The sequence below is a fragment of the Microplitis demolitor genome, chromosome 1, assembly GCF_026212275.2.
Source record: "Microplitis demolitor isolate Queensland-Clemson2020A chromosome 1, iyMicDemo2.1a, whole genome shotgun sequence".
NCBI classification, from domain to species: domain Eukaryota; kingdom Metazoa; phylum Arthropoda; class Insecta; order Hymenoptera; family Braconidae; genus Microplitis; species Microplitis demolitor.
In genome coordinates this window covers 17,647,024-17,663,281 of record NC_068545.1, presented here as the reverse complement: position 1 = coordinate 17,663,281, position 16,258 = coordinate 17,647,024, and the positions used below count along the sequence as shown (strand labels likewise).

The following is a 16,258-nucleotide window of genomic DNA, read 5'->3' as shown; positions in this document are numbered from 1 at the left end:
GCTCTCAATGTAAGTCTATAGTAATAAGTATACGTAAAATCTGGTGTCTATTAAAGCAAACTCGAGCTGCGGCTCATTCATCACTTAATGGGCTTAAAAGGTATGAGTAAAAAGAGTGAGAGGTAGCGCGGAGAAAAGTATAAAAAATAGTATGGTTGTTATAGGCATCATCTCGGGGTGGCCCATGGCCGGCGGGCGTCCGAACAGGGGGAGAAACCTCGAATGAAGGGTTTGGGAGGTTAAACAAACATATGATTACCGCTGTCTACAGCTGGCTATATTATATCTGCCTACCAAGTAATTCTTTTTTTTTTCTTCTCTTTTTTCTCTCTGTAAGAGAAAAGAAACTAAGAATAAGAAAAGGAATAACTGTGGCCAGAGGCAATGTGTTACCGAGTGAAGTAGAGAGGAGCCTCGTTCGAAGATGAAGAAATAAGAAGAGAGTTAAACAAGTTACTTATTTTTTATTATTTTCTGTTGTTCAATTTGTTGATTTTATTATTTTTATTTTAAACTTTTTTTGACTTCCATCTTTAACTTTTTTTTTTTTTTCCACGAACGCAACGTAACTTTTACGGTCACTGAGTCGAACAACAGTCGCGTGCATAGGACTGTTGGGCTCCAGCAGCAGACCACCCTGTGAATATACCAAGTAATCGCAATTTTATCGTTTCACCACGCCTTTCTGCTTTACTCGTTTTAAACTTGACTCTTAAAAGCTTTAAAACTCGATCGTTATACAGACAAGACATCCCGTGATTTTCTTTTCTCACATTAACTGTCGCTAGTTATTAAATCGAACCCAAATGCCATCAGTTGATTGAACATGTTGGACGAGTTGGTGGGTTGCTGAGTGACCGGCCATGTTTTTAAATGAATTGATATGATAAAATAAAGTAGTACCTCGCTCTGGACTAGACTGAGACACTGAGGAAGAGAGGGATGTTATAGTCTATAATGGGGATACCACGGCGGGACAGTTTCCTGCTTAACGCCGAGCCACTCGCCACGTCCGCTTCTTCTTTCAGCTCTTTCAATCTCATTTGTATATCTATATATTTAAATATATGTGTATTCTCTCTCGCACTTGCCACAATCGTTCGTGCCACTTTAATTTACTCGCTCAATCAATCTACCAATCATAATTTATATCAGAGCCACCTCAGGGTGACGATATCGTCAATCAAAATTGCCCCATTTGCCACGGACTTTTGTCTCATATGAGTAACGCCCTCTCACTATTAACCATGTCCGTGGACAATTGATGCCTATTCTCGACACCCAGATACAATAAATTATATATTCAACTAACTCTTACTTTCAATTATTTGATTTTTTGACAATGTTGCCTCGTTAAATCTCTTAATCTAGATTTTTAACTCAATTAGTCTCTATTATACTTTTATATTTATAATGTAAATCATTATATAATTATCTTCATTTCACATACACACAAAAAATATTCAACAGAAATTACTACACTGTATAAAGAGCGGTGTTAAAATGAAATGAAACCGGTGTGGAAGCGGAGTAATATCGGTGTAAAAGCGGAGTAAATTGCATCCACTTGGAGTATTAACTTTAAAGATTATAAACACACAAAGAATGTCAGTTTTTTACGAAAATTAAAAAAAAATATCATTTATTAACAAGTATAGTGATCGAGTTAATAAAAATATTCACAAAGTAAAATATTTTAACACCGGTAAAGAATACCTACACCGACGGTGGCGTTATTTTAACACCGGAGAATTTTTTTTAACACCGTTACAGAATATTCATACCGGCGGCGGCGTTGTTTTCACACCGCTTTCGGTTTTGAAATTTAACATCACCGACTTTAACACCTACACCGCTTGGACTTACCCCGGTGATTTTTTACAGTGTATGTCATTAAGCAAAGCAGAAATACTTGAAAAAATTCAATGATTTCTACTTATAACTAAAAGTAAAATTGCTGTGATACCAAAAAAAATTATCAAATTTTGATAAAAGTATTATAGGTGACAGTTTTTAATTTGATTTAAATCTATTTTGAAAAAAATATACATACTAAGTTTTAAAAAAAATTTTTTTAATGACACATTTTTAAATAAACAATATTGTTATGCAAAAAAACTTCACAAGAGCAAAAATTTCTTAAAATTTTGGCTGTTGGGTTTTGAAATTGGGTAGCGTATAAGCAGCAATCGCAGAATTTTTCAAGCATTTCTAATTTACTTGGCAATGTAGTAATTATTTTACTAAACTTTTATTTTCATTTCAGTCATATACAGAAGTTACAGTCGTTTAAACCGTAATTTCTAAATAAGTAGATAAACCAATAAGTAGATACTGCGTAATTTAGTAGATACAGACATGCAGCGACATTTAACAGACACTGAAACTTTTTTCATTACATTCTTTAAAAATGACTTAATTTTTTTAATAGTATGATTGCTTACTTTTTATTCATAACAATTAAATTACTTCTGTTACTAAATTCCATAAATTTATATCCTTTAATGATTTCAATACTTATAACTTATAATACAATGCTGTAGGTCGAAATAATTTTATTAACTTTTTTTGATGGAAGTTCCACTACAATAATTGGTTATTAATTTTTGCTGACAATATTCCGAGTATCGATAGTTTAAAATTACTAACTGCAGTTAAATTTTTCTATAAAAAGTTAAACTAAAATAATTTACGCATAAAATTAAAAATAAATTGAACTCATAATATTTTTTTTATATAAAATATTTTATTAAAATTGTATAAAATGAGTTACTTGAGATAACATAAAAAATTTTTATGTATGTGTGCTAAGAAGCATTTAACTTAATAATTTAATTCTTAACAAATAAAAAAAAGAAAAGAAGTAGTTAAACATTTTCCCTTTTCTATGTAATTCTTATATACATCAATTTGTTTACGGAGAGATAAAGATACGTTTTATTTCGCACAGTAGACATGGATCTTTTATTTTATTTTCTTTCTGTTATATTCACTTTCACGTCTTGCAACCCTTGAGAAATGAAGACAAGACCGTATAAGAAGTGAGAGAGCATACATAAAGACTTACCGCAACATACAAGCGGCGCCTTTTAGTAAATTGAAAACACCCGTTGGATTCGGCTAATTACCAAAACATAATGATGCCACTTTCTTTCTTTCTCTGTCTTACTATTTTGCCGTTACACTGCATCCATGCAAGTTTATATATCTATATATACATGTTATAAGTATAACACAGCCACCTTCTTTTCTAAACTCCTTCTTTTTACTTACTTATTTTTCCCGGGAGTCATTTTTTATTTTATTTTTCTTATTTAACTTCTCAACGTCTTCTTATTCTTTTCTGCGGTATTATGCGAGCGCCATATACCCCGAAGGCTCGTGGGTTCCTGGATTTCTTGGCGCCACTGGAATACCAAGCTACACGGAATTCCCGGCACTTTCCTGGATTTCCGGCTTTTTAATCCAACCCGGCATGCGCTAACATGAAAGGCACTACCATTTCACCATCTTTCTTCTGTTACTTATTCATTACTTTTTGATTTTTTATTGGCCAACTTGTAAGCATTCTGTATTGGCTCACTGGATGTTCGCGTTTTTTTTTTTTCCATTTACTTAAACTATGCTTGGAATTGTATAACATTATTTACATAATGTTTGGATTTTTAAATTTCGTGTTTAATTTTAAGCTTCTTAGCATATTTTTTAAAAATAAAAATCCGATTGTCTTCACATAAATTTTGTGTTGACTAATTTTGTCAACCTAATGGAAATTTTTACTTTTTTTAAATATATTTTTGAAAAAAAAAAAACATTTGATTTTTTTCATGGTTCAAAAAAACTTTAATAAGTCTATAATTTATATTTAGATATTTTTATGGCAAAATAATACAGTGACAGAACTGAATACGCTACCGCAAATGTATCATTTCGGAATTGTCTCTTAAAAAATAATTGACTGAAGTAATTTTTTTTTTTTTATTGAAGTAATTTACTACATTAATGAGTAATAACATATTCAAAAACTAAATATATCATTGAATTCTATCAGTTTTGTCACGATGTAGATTCATCAGTATTGCTCATGCTAATGGGATTTTAAGTGATTTTCATGAAAAATTGTTATCATTTATAAAGTAGGGGAGACCGGGGCAAGACGGCTCACCTAAGCCGATTATTATTCTTTGTAGCTTTTAACCATCAAGTCGATTTACTCTCGTCCAACTTTAACTCAATTCACCATAATTTTGGTGAAGCTCCTGAAAAAAATTTTTTGTGGGGCAAGACGGCCCCCTCCGAAAAAAATGAAAAAAAAAATTTTTTTTTTTTAATTGTAAAAAAATTTCCCGCGTTATAAATGTTTATATTTTTTTCTTTAACACCTGTATTTACTTTTATATTACTCAAAATAACCTTTTTTTGATATAATACGAGTAATTTGTTCACTTCTGTAGAAAAAAATTGAGTGTTTTAATTTTTTTCAAACATATTACCAAATACTGTACCAAATTTTATAAATTTATTATTCATAATGTTACATATAATAATTATAATTGTTCTGTTGGATTCTATAACAAATTATATGAATAAATTAAAAGTTATTTAATAAAAAATAACTTAATTGATTAATAATTATTTTTCTATTGAATAAAAAATTGATTATTGGTATTTTTAACTTTTTCAAATGCTCTATTTTACTCAAAATCCATAGAATTAACTAAAAAAATGATATTTCTATTAAATTAATCATGATTAGGTTATAATAATATGAAATACATTTTTTTTAGAATTTTTGAGCGGTTCATTTTGCCCCTAGTTTTACGTATAGGGCTAAAAATTAGTAAATAATCTGAATTTGTGATAATCAAAAGAAAACAAGAAAAAAGAAATTTTGGTTAATTTTTGAGGTGGGCCTTCTTGCCCCAAGGGGCCGTCTTGCCCCGGTCTTCCCTAACATCTCAAGAACGTTAATAAACCCAATGATACGGCAGTTATATACATATGAATAATGTGATATTCTTATAAATTCGAAATCAGACAAGGTTGCTAATTTGCCGAGTCAACTTTACTCTTTCTCACGGCTCTGGGTTAAGTAGTCTAGCCCTATTGATTGCTTAAGAGTTTTATACACAGCACATTGCTACTGTCCGTATCAGTAACTTGTTAATGCTTTTTTTTTTTTCAAATTTTCAAAACAAAATACCTTAGACAATTACAAATACTAAAAAAAGAAAAAAAACAATCATATTGTATTATTTTTTATTATTGATACCAATAAAATTGATTGTCAGTGACAGTGCAGGAAACATCATCGGAAACGAGGTGGCGTCGACGAATTATACTTGTCAAAAGTGTGTGGCGCTACTCGTTGAACCCATCTGCTTTGCATTAACTACCCTTTCGGTTTTTAGTATGTGTCAAATAATAAATAGGAAGTATGAAAAAAACAAATTTAGTTTCCGGTAAAATGTCAAAATTACTCACTTTTATCAAGTTGGTGTACGGAAATTCCATACAAATTTATTATCGATATTAAATTATAATGACTTATTAGAAATACATTTTTCATTTACATCAGCCAGAAGCAAACAGTTTGAACCTCAAACGAGTCTGCCAATTATTAGACTACGTATATATGTTCATGATCAATTGTTATTACCCATAAAAATTCAAAATCATACATTCAAATCTTTTTTTTTTAATTGATAATTGGTAACTAATGATCGTGGTACAAACAATGAACTAAAAAGCTTCATTATTAATTAAAAAAAATTTTTTTTCTTATAACTACTCGTATCTAGTTAAATATATTTATGTATTTTATATCCCAGTTGAATTAATAATTATCGGAAAAATTTTCCCATGAGATAGATAACAATAAGAGATGCGGATAAATTAAAGATATGAATATTAAAAGATATGTCGTCGAGTCGTTTTAAATACGGAAAAAAAATACGTATATATATATATTCATATACGTACAAATGAGGGAGGGAAATCAGTTAGCGGTTATTTGGTTGGTTCAGGATGAGTGTCGTGTATGATCCAACATCAGAGGTGCCGCCACGCAAACTTTACTAATGGATGTAAGTGTACAACAAGAGAGAAAGAAAGAAGTAGTGTATAGTAAAAAGTGAGTTCTATAGATACAGGGATGAAAGATGTGCCGGAAAAGACTCCTCGCGCTTCCTTCTACTGTTTATCTTTGGAATGTTTTAGGATTCTTGTTTAACCAACTTACTTACTGCCTCTGTAGACGAGTATAGACAGCCGCTCCTATTTGCACACGAAGCATTTCTCCTCTATACCTTTCATTAAGTTTCTGTCTTCTGTGCTAATACTATAGCATACTTATCGTCGTTTGCCTTCTTATTAATTATCTTTAAAGACATATTAATGATTTAAACTACTATTTAAATATTAATTGTTATTATAGAGATTCTCTGTACTCATATGAGAACACATCAATCTCTGAATATGAAAAGATCATTAATATTAACGTACGTTGACAGAAAAATTTATAGCAATCGCAACTATTAGGTGTTAATCTGAAGATTAATGAAAATTTTGTGTTCTGAACTTGGGCGAATTAAATAATATCTACAATAACCATACGGAAATTAATATAAATTAGGCGAATACATGAAAATTCTTAAGTTCCGATGGACTTTTGTTGAAATCTACGGAAAAAATTATGCATCTTATCTTAGAATTCAGGGGCATAGTTTCCTATGTTGATAATTTCTGATAGGGATTCTGATGGAAATCCATAAAATTCTAAAAGAATCCATGAAAATCTAGCTGAATAGTTTATAAGAACCCAGATGGATATCTAGAATCATTCCTGTTATACATTTGATAAATTAATTATGTTATTGTATCTTCTATAAATTGTTTGATTTAAATTTTTGAAGCCTCTAAAACTGGCCTTGCAGTGACCAGAAACGATATCTTTACCCTAAATATTTTTTATTAGTTGTACTCTAAACGTTCCGGATATGAAACTATCTAGGAACCCATATAAGAACCTATATGGATTTTCATGGATTCATATATGATGCATTCGGCTGCATTCCGCGATTACCGCCATTGACTTTATAGAGTCTCATGAGTTCAAATATGGATTCTTATCTTTTATCGACGTAGAAAATTTTTCCATGGATTCTCATAAAGAATATACTTTTTCCATAAAATTCCATGATATTCTCAGCCAATTCTTATATAAATTACTTTATGGGGTTTTTTTAAAATTTATATATAGTTCATAAAAATAATTTGATTCTTATTATGGCTTTTGTCGAAATATAATTTATGTAAGTTGAATTTTAGCAAGAGAAACGATGATAATTATATTGCTTTTCTAAATATAAAAAAGTAGTATTATTGACTATTCTAATTAGGTTAATGTACAGTAATTGATTCAACCGTGGTGATAATTATTTCAAATAACACTAACTACCTTCGTCTACAGTTAATAATTGTGTAATTTGTTTAACTACCAATAGATATGGTAATCAAACTATTTTTTGCTCGCCTAAGAAACAAGAAAATTATAATGAATATAACTCGAGTAAAATTGCATAACTAAAAAATATCAACAAGTGCACAAAAAAAGAAAAAAAAAGAAATATATTTCTTCTAAATAAACCAATTTAGTTGCGACTTTACGATAAATGAACATATTTAACACAACTGAATCCATATAGCATTTGATAGAATTACTATTAAAATATACCACAAAAGAATCATTTATTTATACGAAAAGAATCAATTTTGCAACGAATAACTGAAATTTCGTCGTTAGCAAACATACATTTGAAACATATGAGTACTGAAATATGCCATCGCATTTAAAACAGCTGCCATATTTACCATATTAATTTTTTGTTATTTGTTTAATATTTTTATTAAAACAATATAACTTCAAATTGTCAAAAATGACTCAATGATTAAAAAATAACCATGTTATTAATTTATGATTGATGAATTAACTAAAAACTCAACTGTATTGGTTTTGGAATAAGCATTTTCTAAAATTAATTCTTTTCAGTGCATGAATATTACAGTATTTGATAAGTGCTCTGGTAATTACTACATTCAGTAAAACGTTAATTTGCAGTAACTGAAACATCTCGTTTAAGTTAAGATGCTTAGATAGACGTTTAATATTGCATGCCAACTATTTAGTTATATACTAACTATTTACCATTCTCTGAATGTACATAATTATAATCGAATAAACCATGAATGACTACACCATCTAAGTAATTTTTACTTATCCTTCAAAAAAATAATATTTGGCTATAATTTAAATAATTATTTACAATTACGTATTCAATATATAGTTCAAAATTTAAAATGCCAAAGTTAGTGGCAGAAAAAGAACTATTAGAAGAAATCCACAAGATACATGAATTAGACCAAAATAATCCAAGTTGCTCTCTGAATCTAAAACAGTGACTATTCACTGTTTCACAGTTAAAAGTATACCAAGTGGTATACTTATAGCTGTAAAATAGTGCATATACGCTGTTTTTCAGTAGTTTTCACTGTTTCAGATTTAGAGAGTGACTGTGTCGTAATTTCAACATAAAAATTCAATAGTGAGGTCAAAAAATTTTAGTTATTTCAAATTGTATATTTTGCTTATTGAAATACTTAAATTTGAAGGAAAAAGAAAATACTAAATTTGTTAATTATTTGGAGAAACCAAAAAACAAAATAAAATTTTAAAAATTGACGCTGAAAGTTTGTAAGCGAAATTCTGAAATAATATTTCGATAGTGACAAATAATATGTTTAGTAAAAATCCATATTTAGATGAAGTAAAAATAGTTGCCTGAAATTTTCAATGCCAGTGTATCGTTTTCCGTAAGGCGAATATGAGCATCATATATAAATTTGCTTGAACGTTGATGCTTGATGGCTGAAGTAATTGCGTCTTTCAAGTCGACGAAGCGTGACCACCAGACAGATTGTGACAGAGCAGCTTGTGGTCAAGGGTTATCATTTGGGCTTATGAGATATCTACCGTTTCTTTTAAAGAGATACTATATCATTTTAGAATAAAGTAGTCTTCTTTGTATGTGTGATGCAGTTGCTACTTAACTACATATAAAAAAAAATTGTATAATCCTAGTAATATGGCATTTTTTAAACTGTTTTTTTTTTTTTTTTTTTTTTGTGATAAAATTCTGTATAAATCTTAAAAAGCCATTGAAGATTATCATATTTCATTTTTTTAGATAAATTTATTTACTTTTATTATTTTATTTACAATGGAAAAAAAATCACTATAATTATATTAAAAAAAAAAATATCGTTTTCATTGTATGTTGACAAAAAATTTGAAAGAAAAAGAAAACGTATTGAAGAAAAAAAAGGTCAAGTTGAAATTTAAGAAAATTGGTATTTGAACATACAAATAGGACCCAAAATGATTATGTAGTAAAAACTGTTCGCTTGAGACAATCTTTTGAGGGGATATAACTTAAACTGTAAGAATAAAAAAGAAATAAAATACCAAGACGAGGGAAAATTTAACGTGGTTTAACCATCATCATTGAAAAAGTTAGCTTAGTCGTCTGCACTTTTCTTTATTTTTTTATCTTTTTTTTTTTTTACGATTGACCCGCGGCCGCAAAATTATGGGGTCGAGATGGATGAAGCGGAAGTGAAACCTTCGGGTGTCATCTGAGCATTTCAATGCCAGTTCCGCGACGTTGCAGGATAAAGAAAAGAAAGAAAATGAGAGAGATAAAAATCGAGAATAAAAAACCATTCGATCGGCTTCAATCAACGGGTCCATTGTCAGCACAAGCGATAATTCGAGAGTAAAAGAGAACATTCTGAATGTTTCCAGTTACTCTTATTAATTATTCATGAATCACGTATTTTTTGCTCATTATTATTTCCTATTTTATTGATTGAATATTTTATTCATTAATGTTTTATTGTCTGATATTTTTTAAAATTGATCGAAATTGTTGTTAGTATTGTATTTTACTATTGGCCAATAGCCAAATCGAAATATTCTTTGCTGCACTGAATAACTGAAAATTCGGTAAAAATTTTTTTAAACAAATAAAACGTTTACTCTTTTACAATAAATAAAAATTTTTTCGATTTATTAATTCTCTAATTAACGCAACATACATATGAATTTTCTACATTTTTGTTTAAAATCAACTAATTCTATATATTTTGTTATGTTTGAAGCTCTATTCAACGGAATTTCTGAAAGGAATGCATTATATTTTAGAATACCATCTTTGTGTTCCTATTTTTCTATATTTTAATGTATTTTTGAACTTTTTATTGCACTGTTATCTATAAAAAAATTTCGTTACTTCATAGAACTGATTGCTAGATAGCAAGGGAATGATTATAATTAATTTTCTGCGGTGTAGCTCTATATCATACCAAGCATTAATTTAAAATTTGTTGTTTTTGCGTTGTTTCGTATTATTCATTAAAAAGTTATATTGTAATACTTGAAAAAATTTTTTGATATTTTTGAATTGTCAAACTTCTAATTCATGACTTCTGTTTCATTCGCCTGTGCGAAAATAATTCGTTTCAAAAGATTCAAAAAAATTTTGAAATGAACACTGATAGAAGGATTTTTTAATATTTAATAAGCCTTATTAACTGTTAATAAATGATTTTTTAACATGAGATGATTTGATAAATATTTATTAATAGTTGATAAATCATTTATTAAAGACAATTTATTAACTATTAATAAATGTTCGTTAATTGTTAATAAATATTTATTAACTGTTAATAAATCATTTATTAAGACAGTTGAATAAAAAGTGAGCATAAAAGCTTTACTTTGACACTTTTTGTAACCTCAGAGCTTCAATAAATAATAGAATTTAATTAGATGAGATTATAGTTTTCTTACAGAAAAAATAAAAAAAATGAAATGTATCATAAAAAAATAGTTTTTATAAATTAGTTTTTTTTGCGGTGAAAATTATTAGGGTAATATAAATCGAAAGAATTTAAAATGTAAATTAATAATATTTATAATTAATATTCGTTTCATTAAAATTTTTTTATTTTTTTTCAACAAAAAATATGCAAAAATTATAACATGTATGATGGTAAATTAATATTTATATAAATATATCTTAAATTAAGTCACGACGAGAAACAACATGAACTCTGCTTGGTGTAACATGAATTTCATTTCATCTCTATTATTTTCTACGATTCTTTCGGAGTATCTAAATCAGTTATATCATGCTCTACAGAAAAATAAGAAAAACTATTTAACTAAAATGATAATTATTTTTATATTAATAAGTTTAAAGGTTTTCGATATGTATGAAGACTTTAATCTTATTCGTTTGATTGTACTGACTCATCAACATTGGATATAGTTCACCTAGACCCCATGAATTTACCGACACATCCATTTCAATCAATTTTTAAAAAACTTGATGGGTCACTTTAAACTTTTTTTATTTAAAATTCGACACAAAAATATATGTTTATATTCAGTATTTAGTATCATATCTTTATTAACAAGGGTTATAGCGTTATTTGTTTATGAATGATCTTCACGGCGGACCGTAAAAACGACACATTCACTCCAACAATAATTTATTAACTGTTAATAAATGTACTTTTATTCCAAAAAAAATATTTATTAAATGTTAACAAATATTTATTTGTATTTAATAAATGAAATTATCGCATCCAAACAAATGAATTTATTAATATTTAATAAATTCTTCTATCAGTGAAGATGCGAACTTTTCAATCCGAGACAGATTACAACTTCAAGTTATTAACTTTACTCGAGCTTTAAGATTTTATTAGTAAAAAATATAGTTTATTTGGAACTTAATGCATGTAAATTTTGAGTCAAATGAGAACGTTTTTAAAACATAAATGTTAAAATGTATATTGATTACTATTCTCCTTCCAACATAGAGATCTTGAACTATTTTAGAATAAGGGAAGAATACAGTAAAAATACATTTTGAGAATTATTTTTTCATCCGATATAAAATTAGTCTTCGTAAAGTTCTGATTCAATTATATTTTTTGCTATTAAAATCCCAAAAGTTTAAAAAAAGTTTAATTTCAGGTCTAATCCATGTAAAATTTGGGTTCAATATGTCCAACTTTTCGAAATTATCCGGAGCGAATTTTTTTTGCACAAGCGTTAAAGTGTATATTTGTTTAGGCATTGAATCAATTTTTTATAATGTATCAGTTTTAAATTCATTTAATTTAATAAATAGTATTTTTTAATGTTTACATATCTTCACTTATACTTTCACTTTATTTTTCATTATTTTAGTTTTCACGAATCGCATATATTTTTGCTTAATATTAAAAAAAAAAGTACGTAAAAACCACCTCAAAGAGTTTTTCTTCATCCTCTTAATGCATAGAAGCAAAAATGGTAGGGGAATAAAAACCTTTGTGGTAGTCGATGTAAGCGGCTGATTTCCGTTTAACGTTTTTTCTTTTTTTCTTTTTTATAAGTTCCTTTCATTTTCCTTTTGTATTACACTTCTATCATCTCTTATTATATATAAATATAATAATAAATAATTTTTAAACACTAAATTTCAAGAAACATATTCATACTTATAAATATATATATTTGAATATGTTTTTAAATTTATTTTACACTTTATTTACTACAATTTAATAAGTGACTGTGTAAAAGTACAAACTATTTTTTCTCAAACACCTAATTTTCAGACAAGAGCCTTTTCGAGATTATAAACTTCTTGAGACAATAAATTGCTGTAACAATTATTTATTTCTCATTAAAAATATGAAAAATAAAAATAAATTTCTAACTTAAAAGTATGCATAGAAAAAAGGATTTCGAGGTGCAAAATTTTTTTTTCGTCCCCAAAATAACTTTTTTTTTTTTTTTTTCAATTCAAAATGAAAAAAATTTGTTGAGGTGATTGAGATTTTTTTTTGTAATGAGTAAAAATTTATTGTGTCAAAATTCTTTTTTGTTTGTGTACATAAAGAATTGAAAAATTTCACCCACAATGTTTTAAATTTTTTATTTAAAATTACTCAGCTGAAAAAAAAATTCATAAAAAAATGATTGAATGACTGCAAAGATGGCATCGATGTTTTTTACCCTTTCTTTTTTATTTTAACTTCACCCTCATACTGACTATATATCGAATGCGAAACATGTCGCCTACGCCTTCTGTTCTCCCTTCGACATAGCCGGAAAATCCACCCCTTTTTCGGGCGGTCGATACTTAGGACGCTTCGCCATAGCTTCGACCGAATACCGTCTTTCACCACCTACTCCACAGCCTTGCCTTTTCTTTCTACCACCCTATACTCGTGTATACCCTTTTTGCGTACATTCTTGATTCTAAATTACGCCACTATATGTGATGGCGCCACTTATAATACCCTTATTTGATTATTAAATTTTTTATCTTAATTATAAATCGACAATTAATAAAATCTCATTAAATCTTTTTTTTTTTAAATTCGGAATATACATAACCATTAAAAATTTATTTACATCAACACTTACAACAATATACTTAATCATGTATACCATAAAAAAATATATACTGTTATGATTTAATACTTTTTTATGAACCCTATTATATCTTGAATATAAAAAATTTTTTAATTATATCTAGTTTGATACTAAACCTTATAGACAGCGATAAAATTTTATTTCTTATAATTTATTAGAATATTAAAAAATTTTTAAAACAAAAATTATAAGAGACAAGAAAGGTGTAATGAATAAAAAAAAATATATACATATACATATTTATACATTTAAATATCGCATAATTCGTAAAACTATAGACCGATTGAAGTTGTTTGTTGGGACTCGCCCTCGTGATTCCAAGTAGGTGGGCTTCTAGCCAGGTAGCCGAACAGATAACACCCTGAGATTACTGCGGACAGAGTCATTAGCCAAGTCGGCTTCTGTGTGGAAATACTCCGTCCTTTTTCTCTTTCAATCTTTGCTTGTTTATATACATCCAAATTATTTTTTTAAATTTAAATCATTATTTAATTTAGTATTGTCAAAATATCGACCAAACATACATTTTTGCAATATTCTTAATGTACTTTCTAACAAAAATTTTATTTAATAATGGACGTGCTAAAAATTTTAATTCTACTAAAAAAATTTTCTGGTAATAAATTTTTTCTCTGATCTGTATTTTCTTCTTTATCGTACAATATATTTATGAGACGAGGCTCAAAAGAGATGCATTTAATAATTAACAAAAAATAATTAGGGTCATAAGATACTAAGAAATACATATTGCTCGATATGTTTTCGCATATTTTTTCGAATGACAGTTTATTAGCTGTATTGGATAGAGTAGGAAAGAGAATAATAAAAAAAAAAAAAAATGAAAAAAAATCGTGGCGGTGGCATTTAGCTGTAGTGTTGATAGGCTAATGACAAACGCGTAGATTAGCCTTATCTACCCGACACTAATTATTTTCTCTTTGTATAATGCCGCCTATGCTTACGATTCACCAGCAAATGGCGCTGGGATATTTTATTTATTACCATTCACATCCTCTCTTTTTTCTCCTCCTCTTCATCTTTGTACTCCTACTTTTCATCCAAGTTTTATCTCCGTCGGGTTCGAGGTGCTTCTGAACAAGTCTCATGATTATGACGATGGCTTTTGTCTTTTTTACTTTTTTATCAGCTCATGATGCTCAATATATATATTTTATTTTATATTAATCGTATATTTTTGCGATTATTTCTTCTTAAAAATTACCATTCAACGAAACAAATTTTTTTCATTACATTTTAATTACTGCAGTTTAACTTGAATAAAAGCGATTATCATAAATTCCTTTCCTTAATCCATCATACTAACTAAATAATATCTATGTCGTAATACCTCAATTGCTATTACGAACTAAACAATAAAAAGAAAAACAATTATTTTTAAAAAAAATTAATGCTGTCTATCCCATAATTTGTTTTTTCTCTTTTTCATATTTTTAGACGATATTAAATTCAATGCATAAATATCAACCGAGGTTTCATCTTGTACGAGCGAATGATGTCCTGAAATTACCGTGTTCAACGTTTAGAACTTACGTCTTTAAAGAAACCGAATTTATCGCCGTTACAGCCTACCAAAATGAGAAAGTAAGTAACTAAATAATTTTTTTTATTTTGTCCGATCATTTGATTTTTTTTAATCAAAAGAATTGCAAGTAGAATTAAATATTGACTGTTGCCGGCGAAAGTTAAACAGTAAATGGTAAAAGAAAAAGATGAAGAAGAAAAAAAGTGGGATTCGGAAAAAAGATCTTAACGCGAGGGCTAAGTTTTATGAGACACCTTGGAGTTGTTCCAAGAGTTTTGTACAACTACTATATCGTAAACTGTCACAAAAACATTGAAAATATTTTTTTTTTTTTTTTCACAAATTATTAAATCCGATTAGTACTATTTCCGCTCACTTTAACTCATTATATTTTTATTGAAAAAAATTTTAAGTAAAAAAATTATCATTGAAAATAAATAATTATTTGCGTATCGAAATATATTAGAATCTGACGAATCAAAGTATTTTATAATTTATTATAATTTGAAATTGTGTAACTACTTTCAAAATCGTACTCAACCTGTCATTTTTTGCTTTAACTTTCGTTCATTAGATTAAATTTAGATTAGGGTAAATTCTTGAATGATTGTTATAGTTATATGTTTTTAAGAGGGGGGGGGGACAAATGGGGTACCCCGAAAATTTAATAAAAAAGTTTATTTTTAAAAATGTTTTTAACATTCCCAAATCACTTTTGTAAATATAATTGAGTATTATTTAGAATTTTTTTCGTTAAACTTTTTTGGAAATCGAAAGTTTCAGTCGACTGTTAATGACTTTAGTTTTATGATAAAAGCTACTAAGTTTTTTTTTCATTCTTTGCATCCAATAATTATGTGAAATGTAATTTTTCTTAACGTAAATTACTTAATCGAAAATTTAATTTAATTACATTTGTTTAATTGCCAGAAATTTTTTTTTTTTTTTACGGCAACTGGAAACTTTTTTTCTATTCCCTTTAGATATCATAAAAAAAAAGATCTAACATATTTGAATCCCCGAAAAAATATTTCCTTAATTACTCCGTTTTGTCCCCTCCCCTCCTTCTAAATATATTCTTAAAATTTGTAAAAATTGATATTATAAATCAACAAAATAATATTTTTTACAAATTGTTGTTTTCCGAATTAATAAACATCATA

The 16,258-nt window shown here is 27.9% G+C and overlaps 1 protein-coding gene across 5 annotated transcripts in view; it reads left to right on the top strand.

Moving 5' to 3' along the window:
• The window catches only part of LOC103575814 (optomotor-blind protein), a 93,299-nt gene that overhangs the window by 63,122 nt on the left and 13,919 nt on the right, over positions 1-16,258 (top strand). For all 5 annotated transcript variants that reach the window (XM_008555764.3, XM_008555769.3, XM_008555765.3 and 2 more), the window contains one exon: positions 15,008-15,154. In XM_008555764.3, coding sequence (XP_008553986.1) covers positions 15,008-15,154 — 147 coding nt within the window. The remainder of the gene's footprint in view (positions 1-15,007; positions 15,155-16,258) is intronic.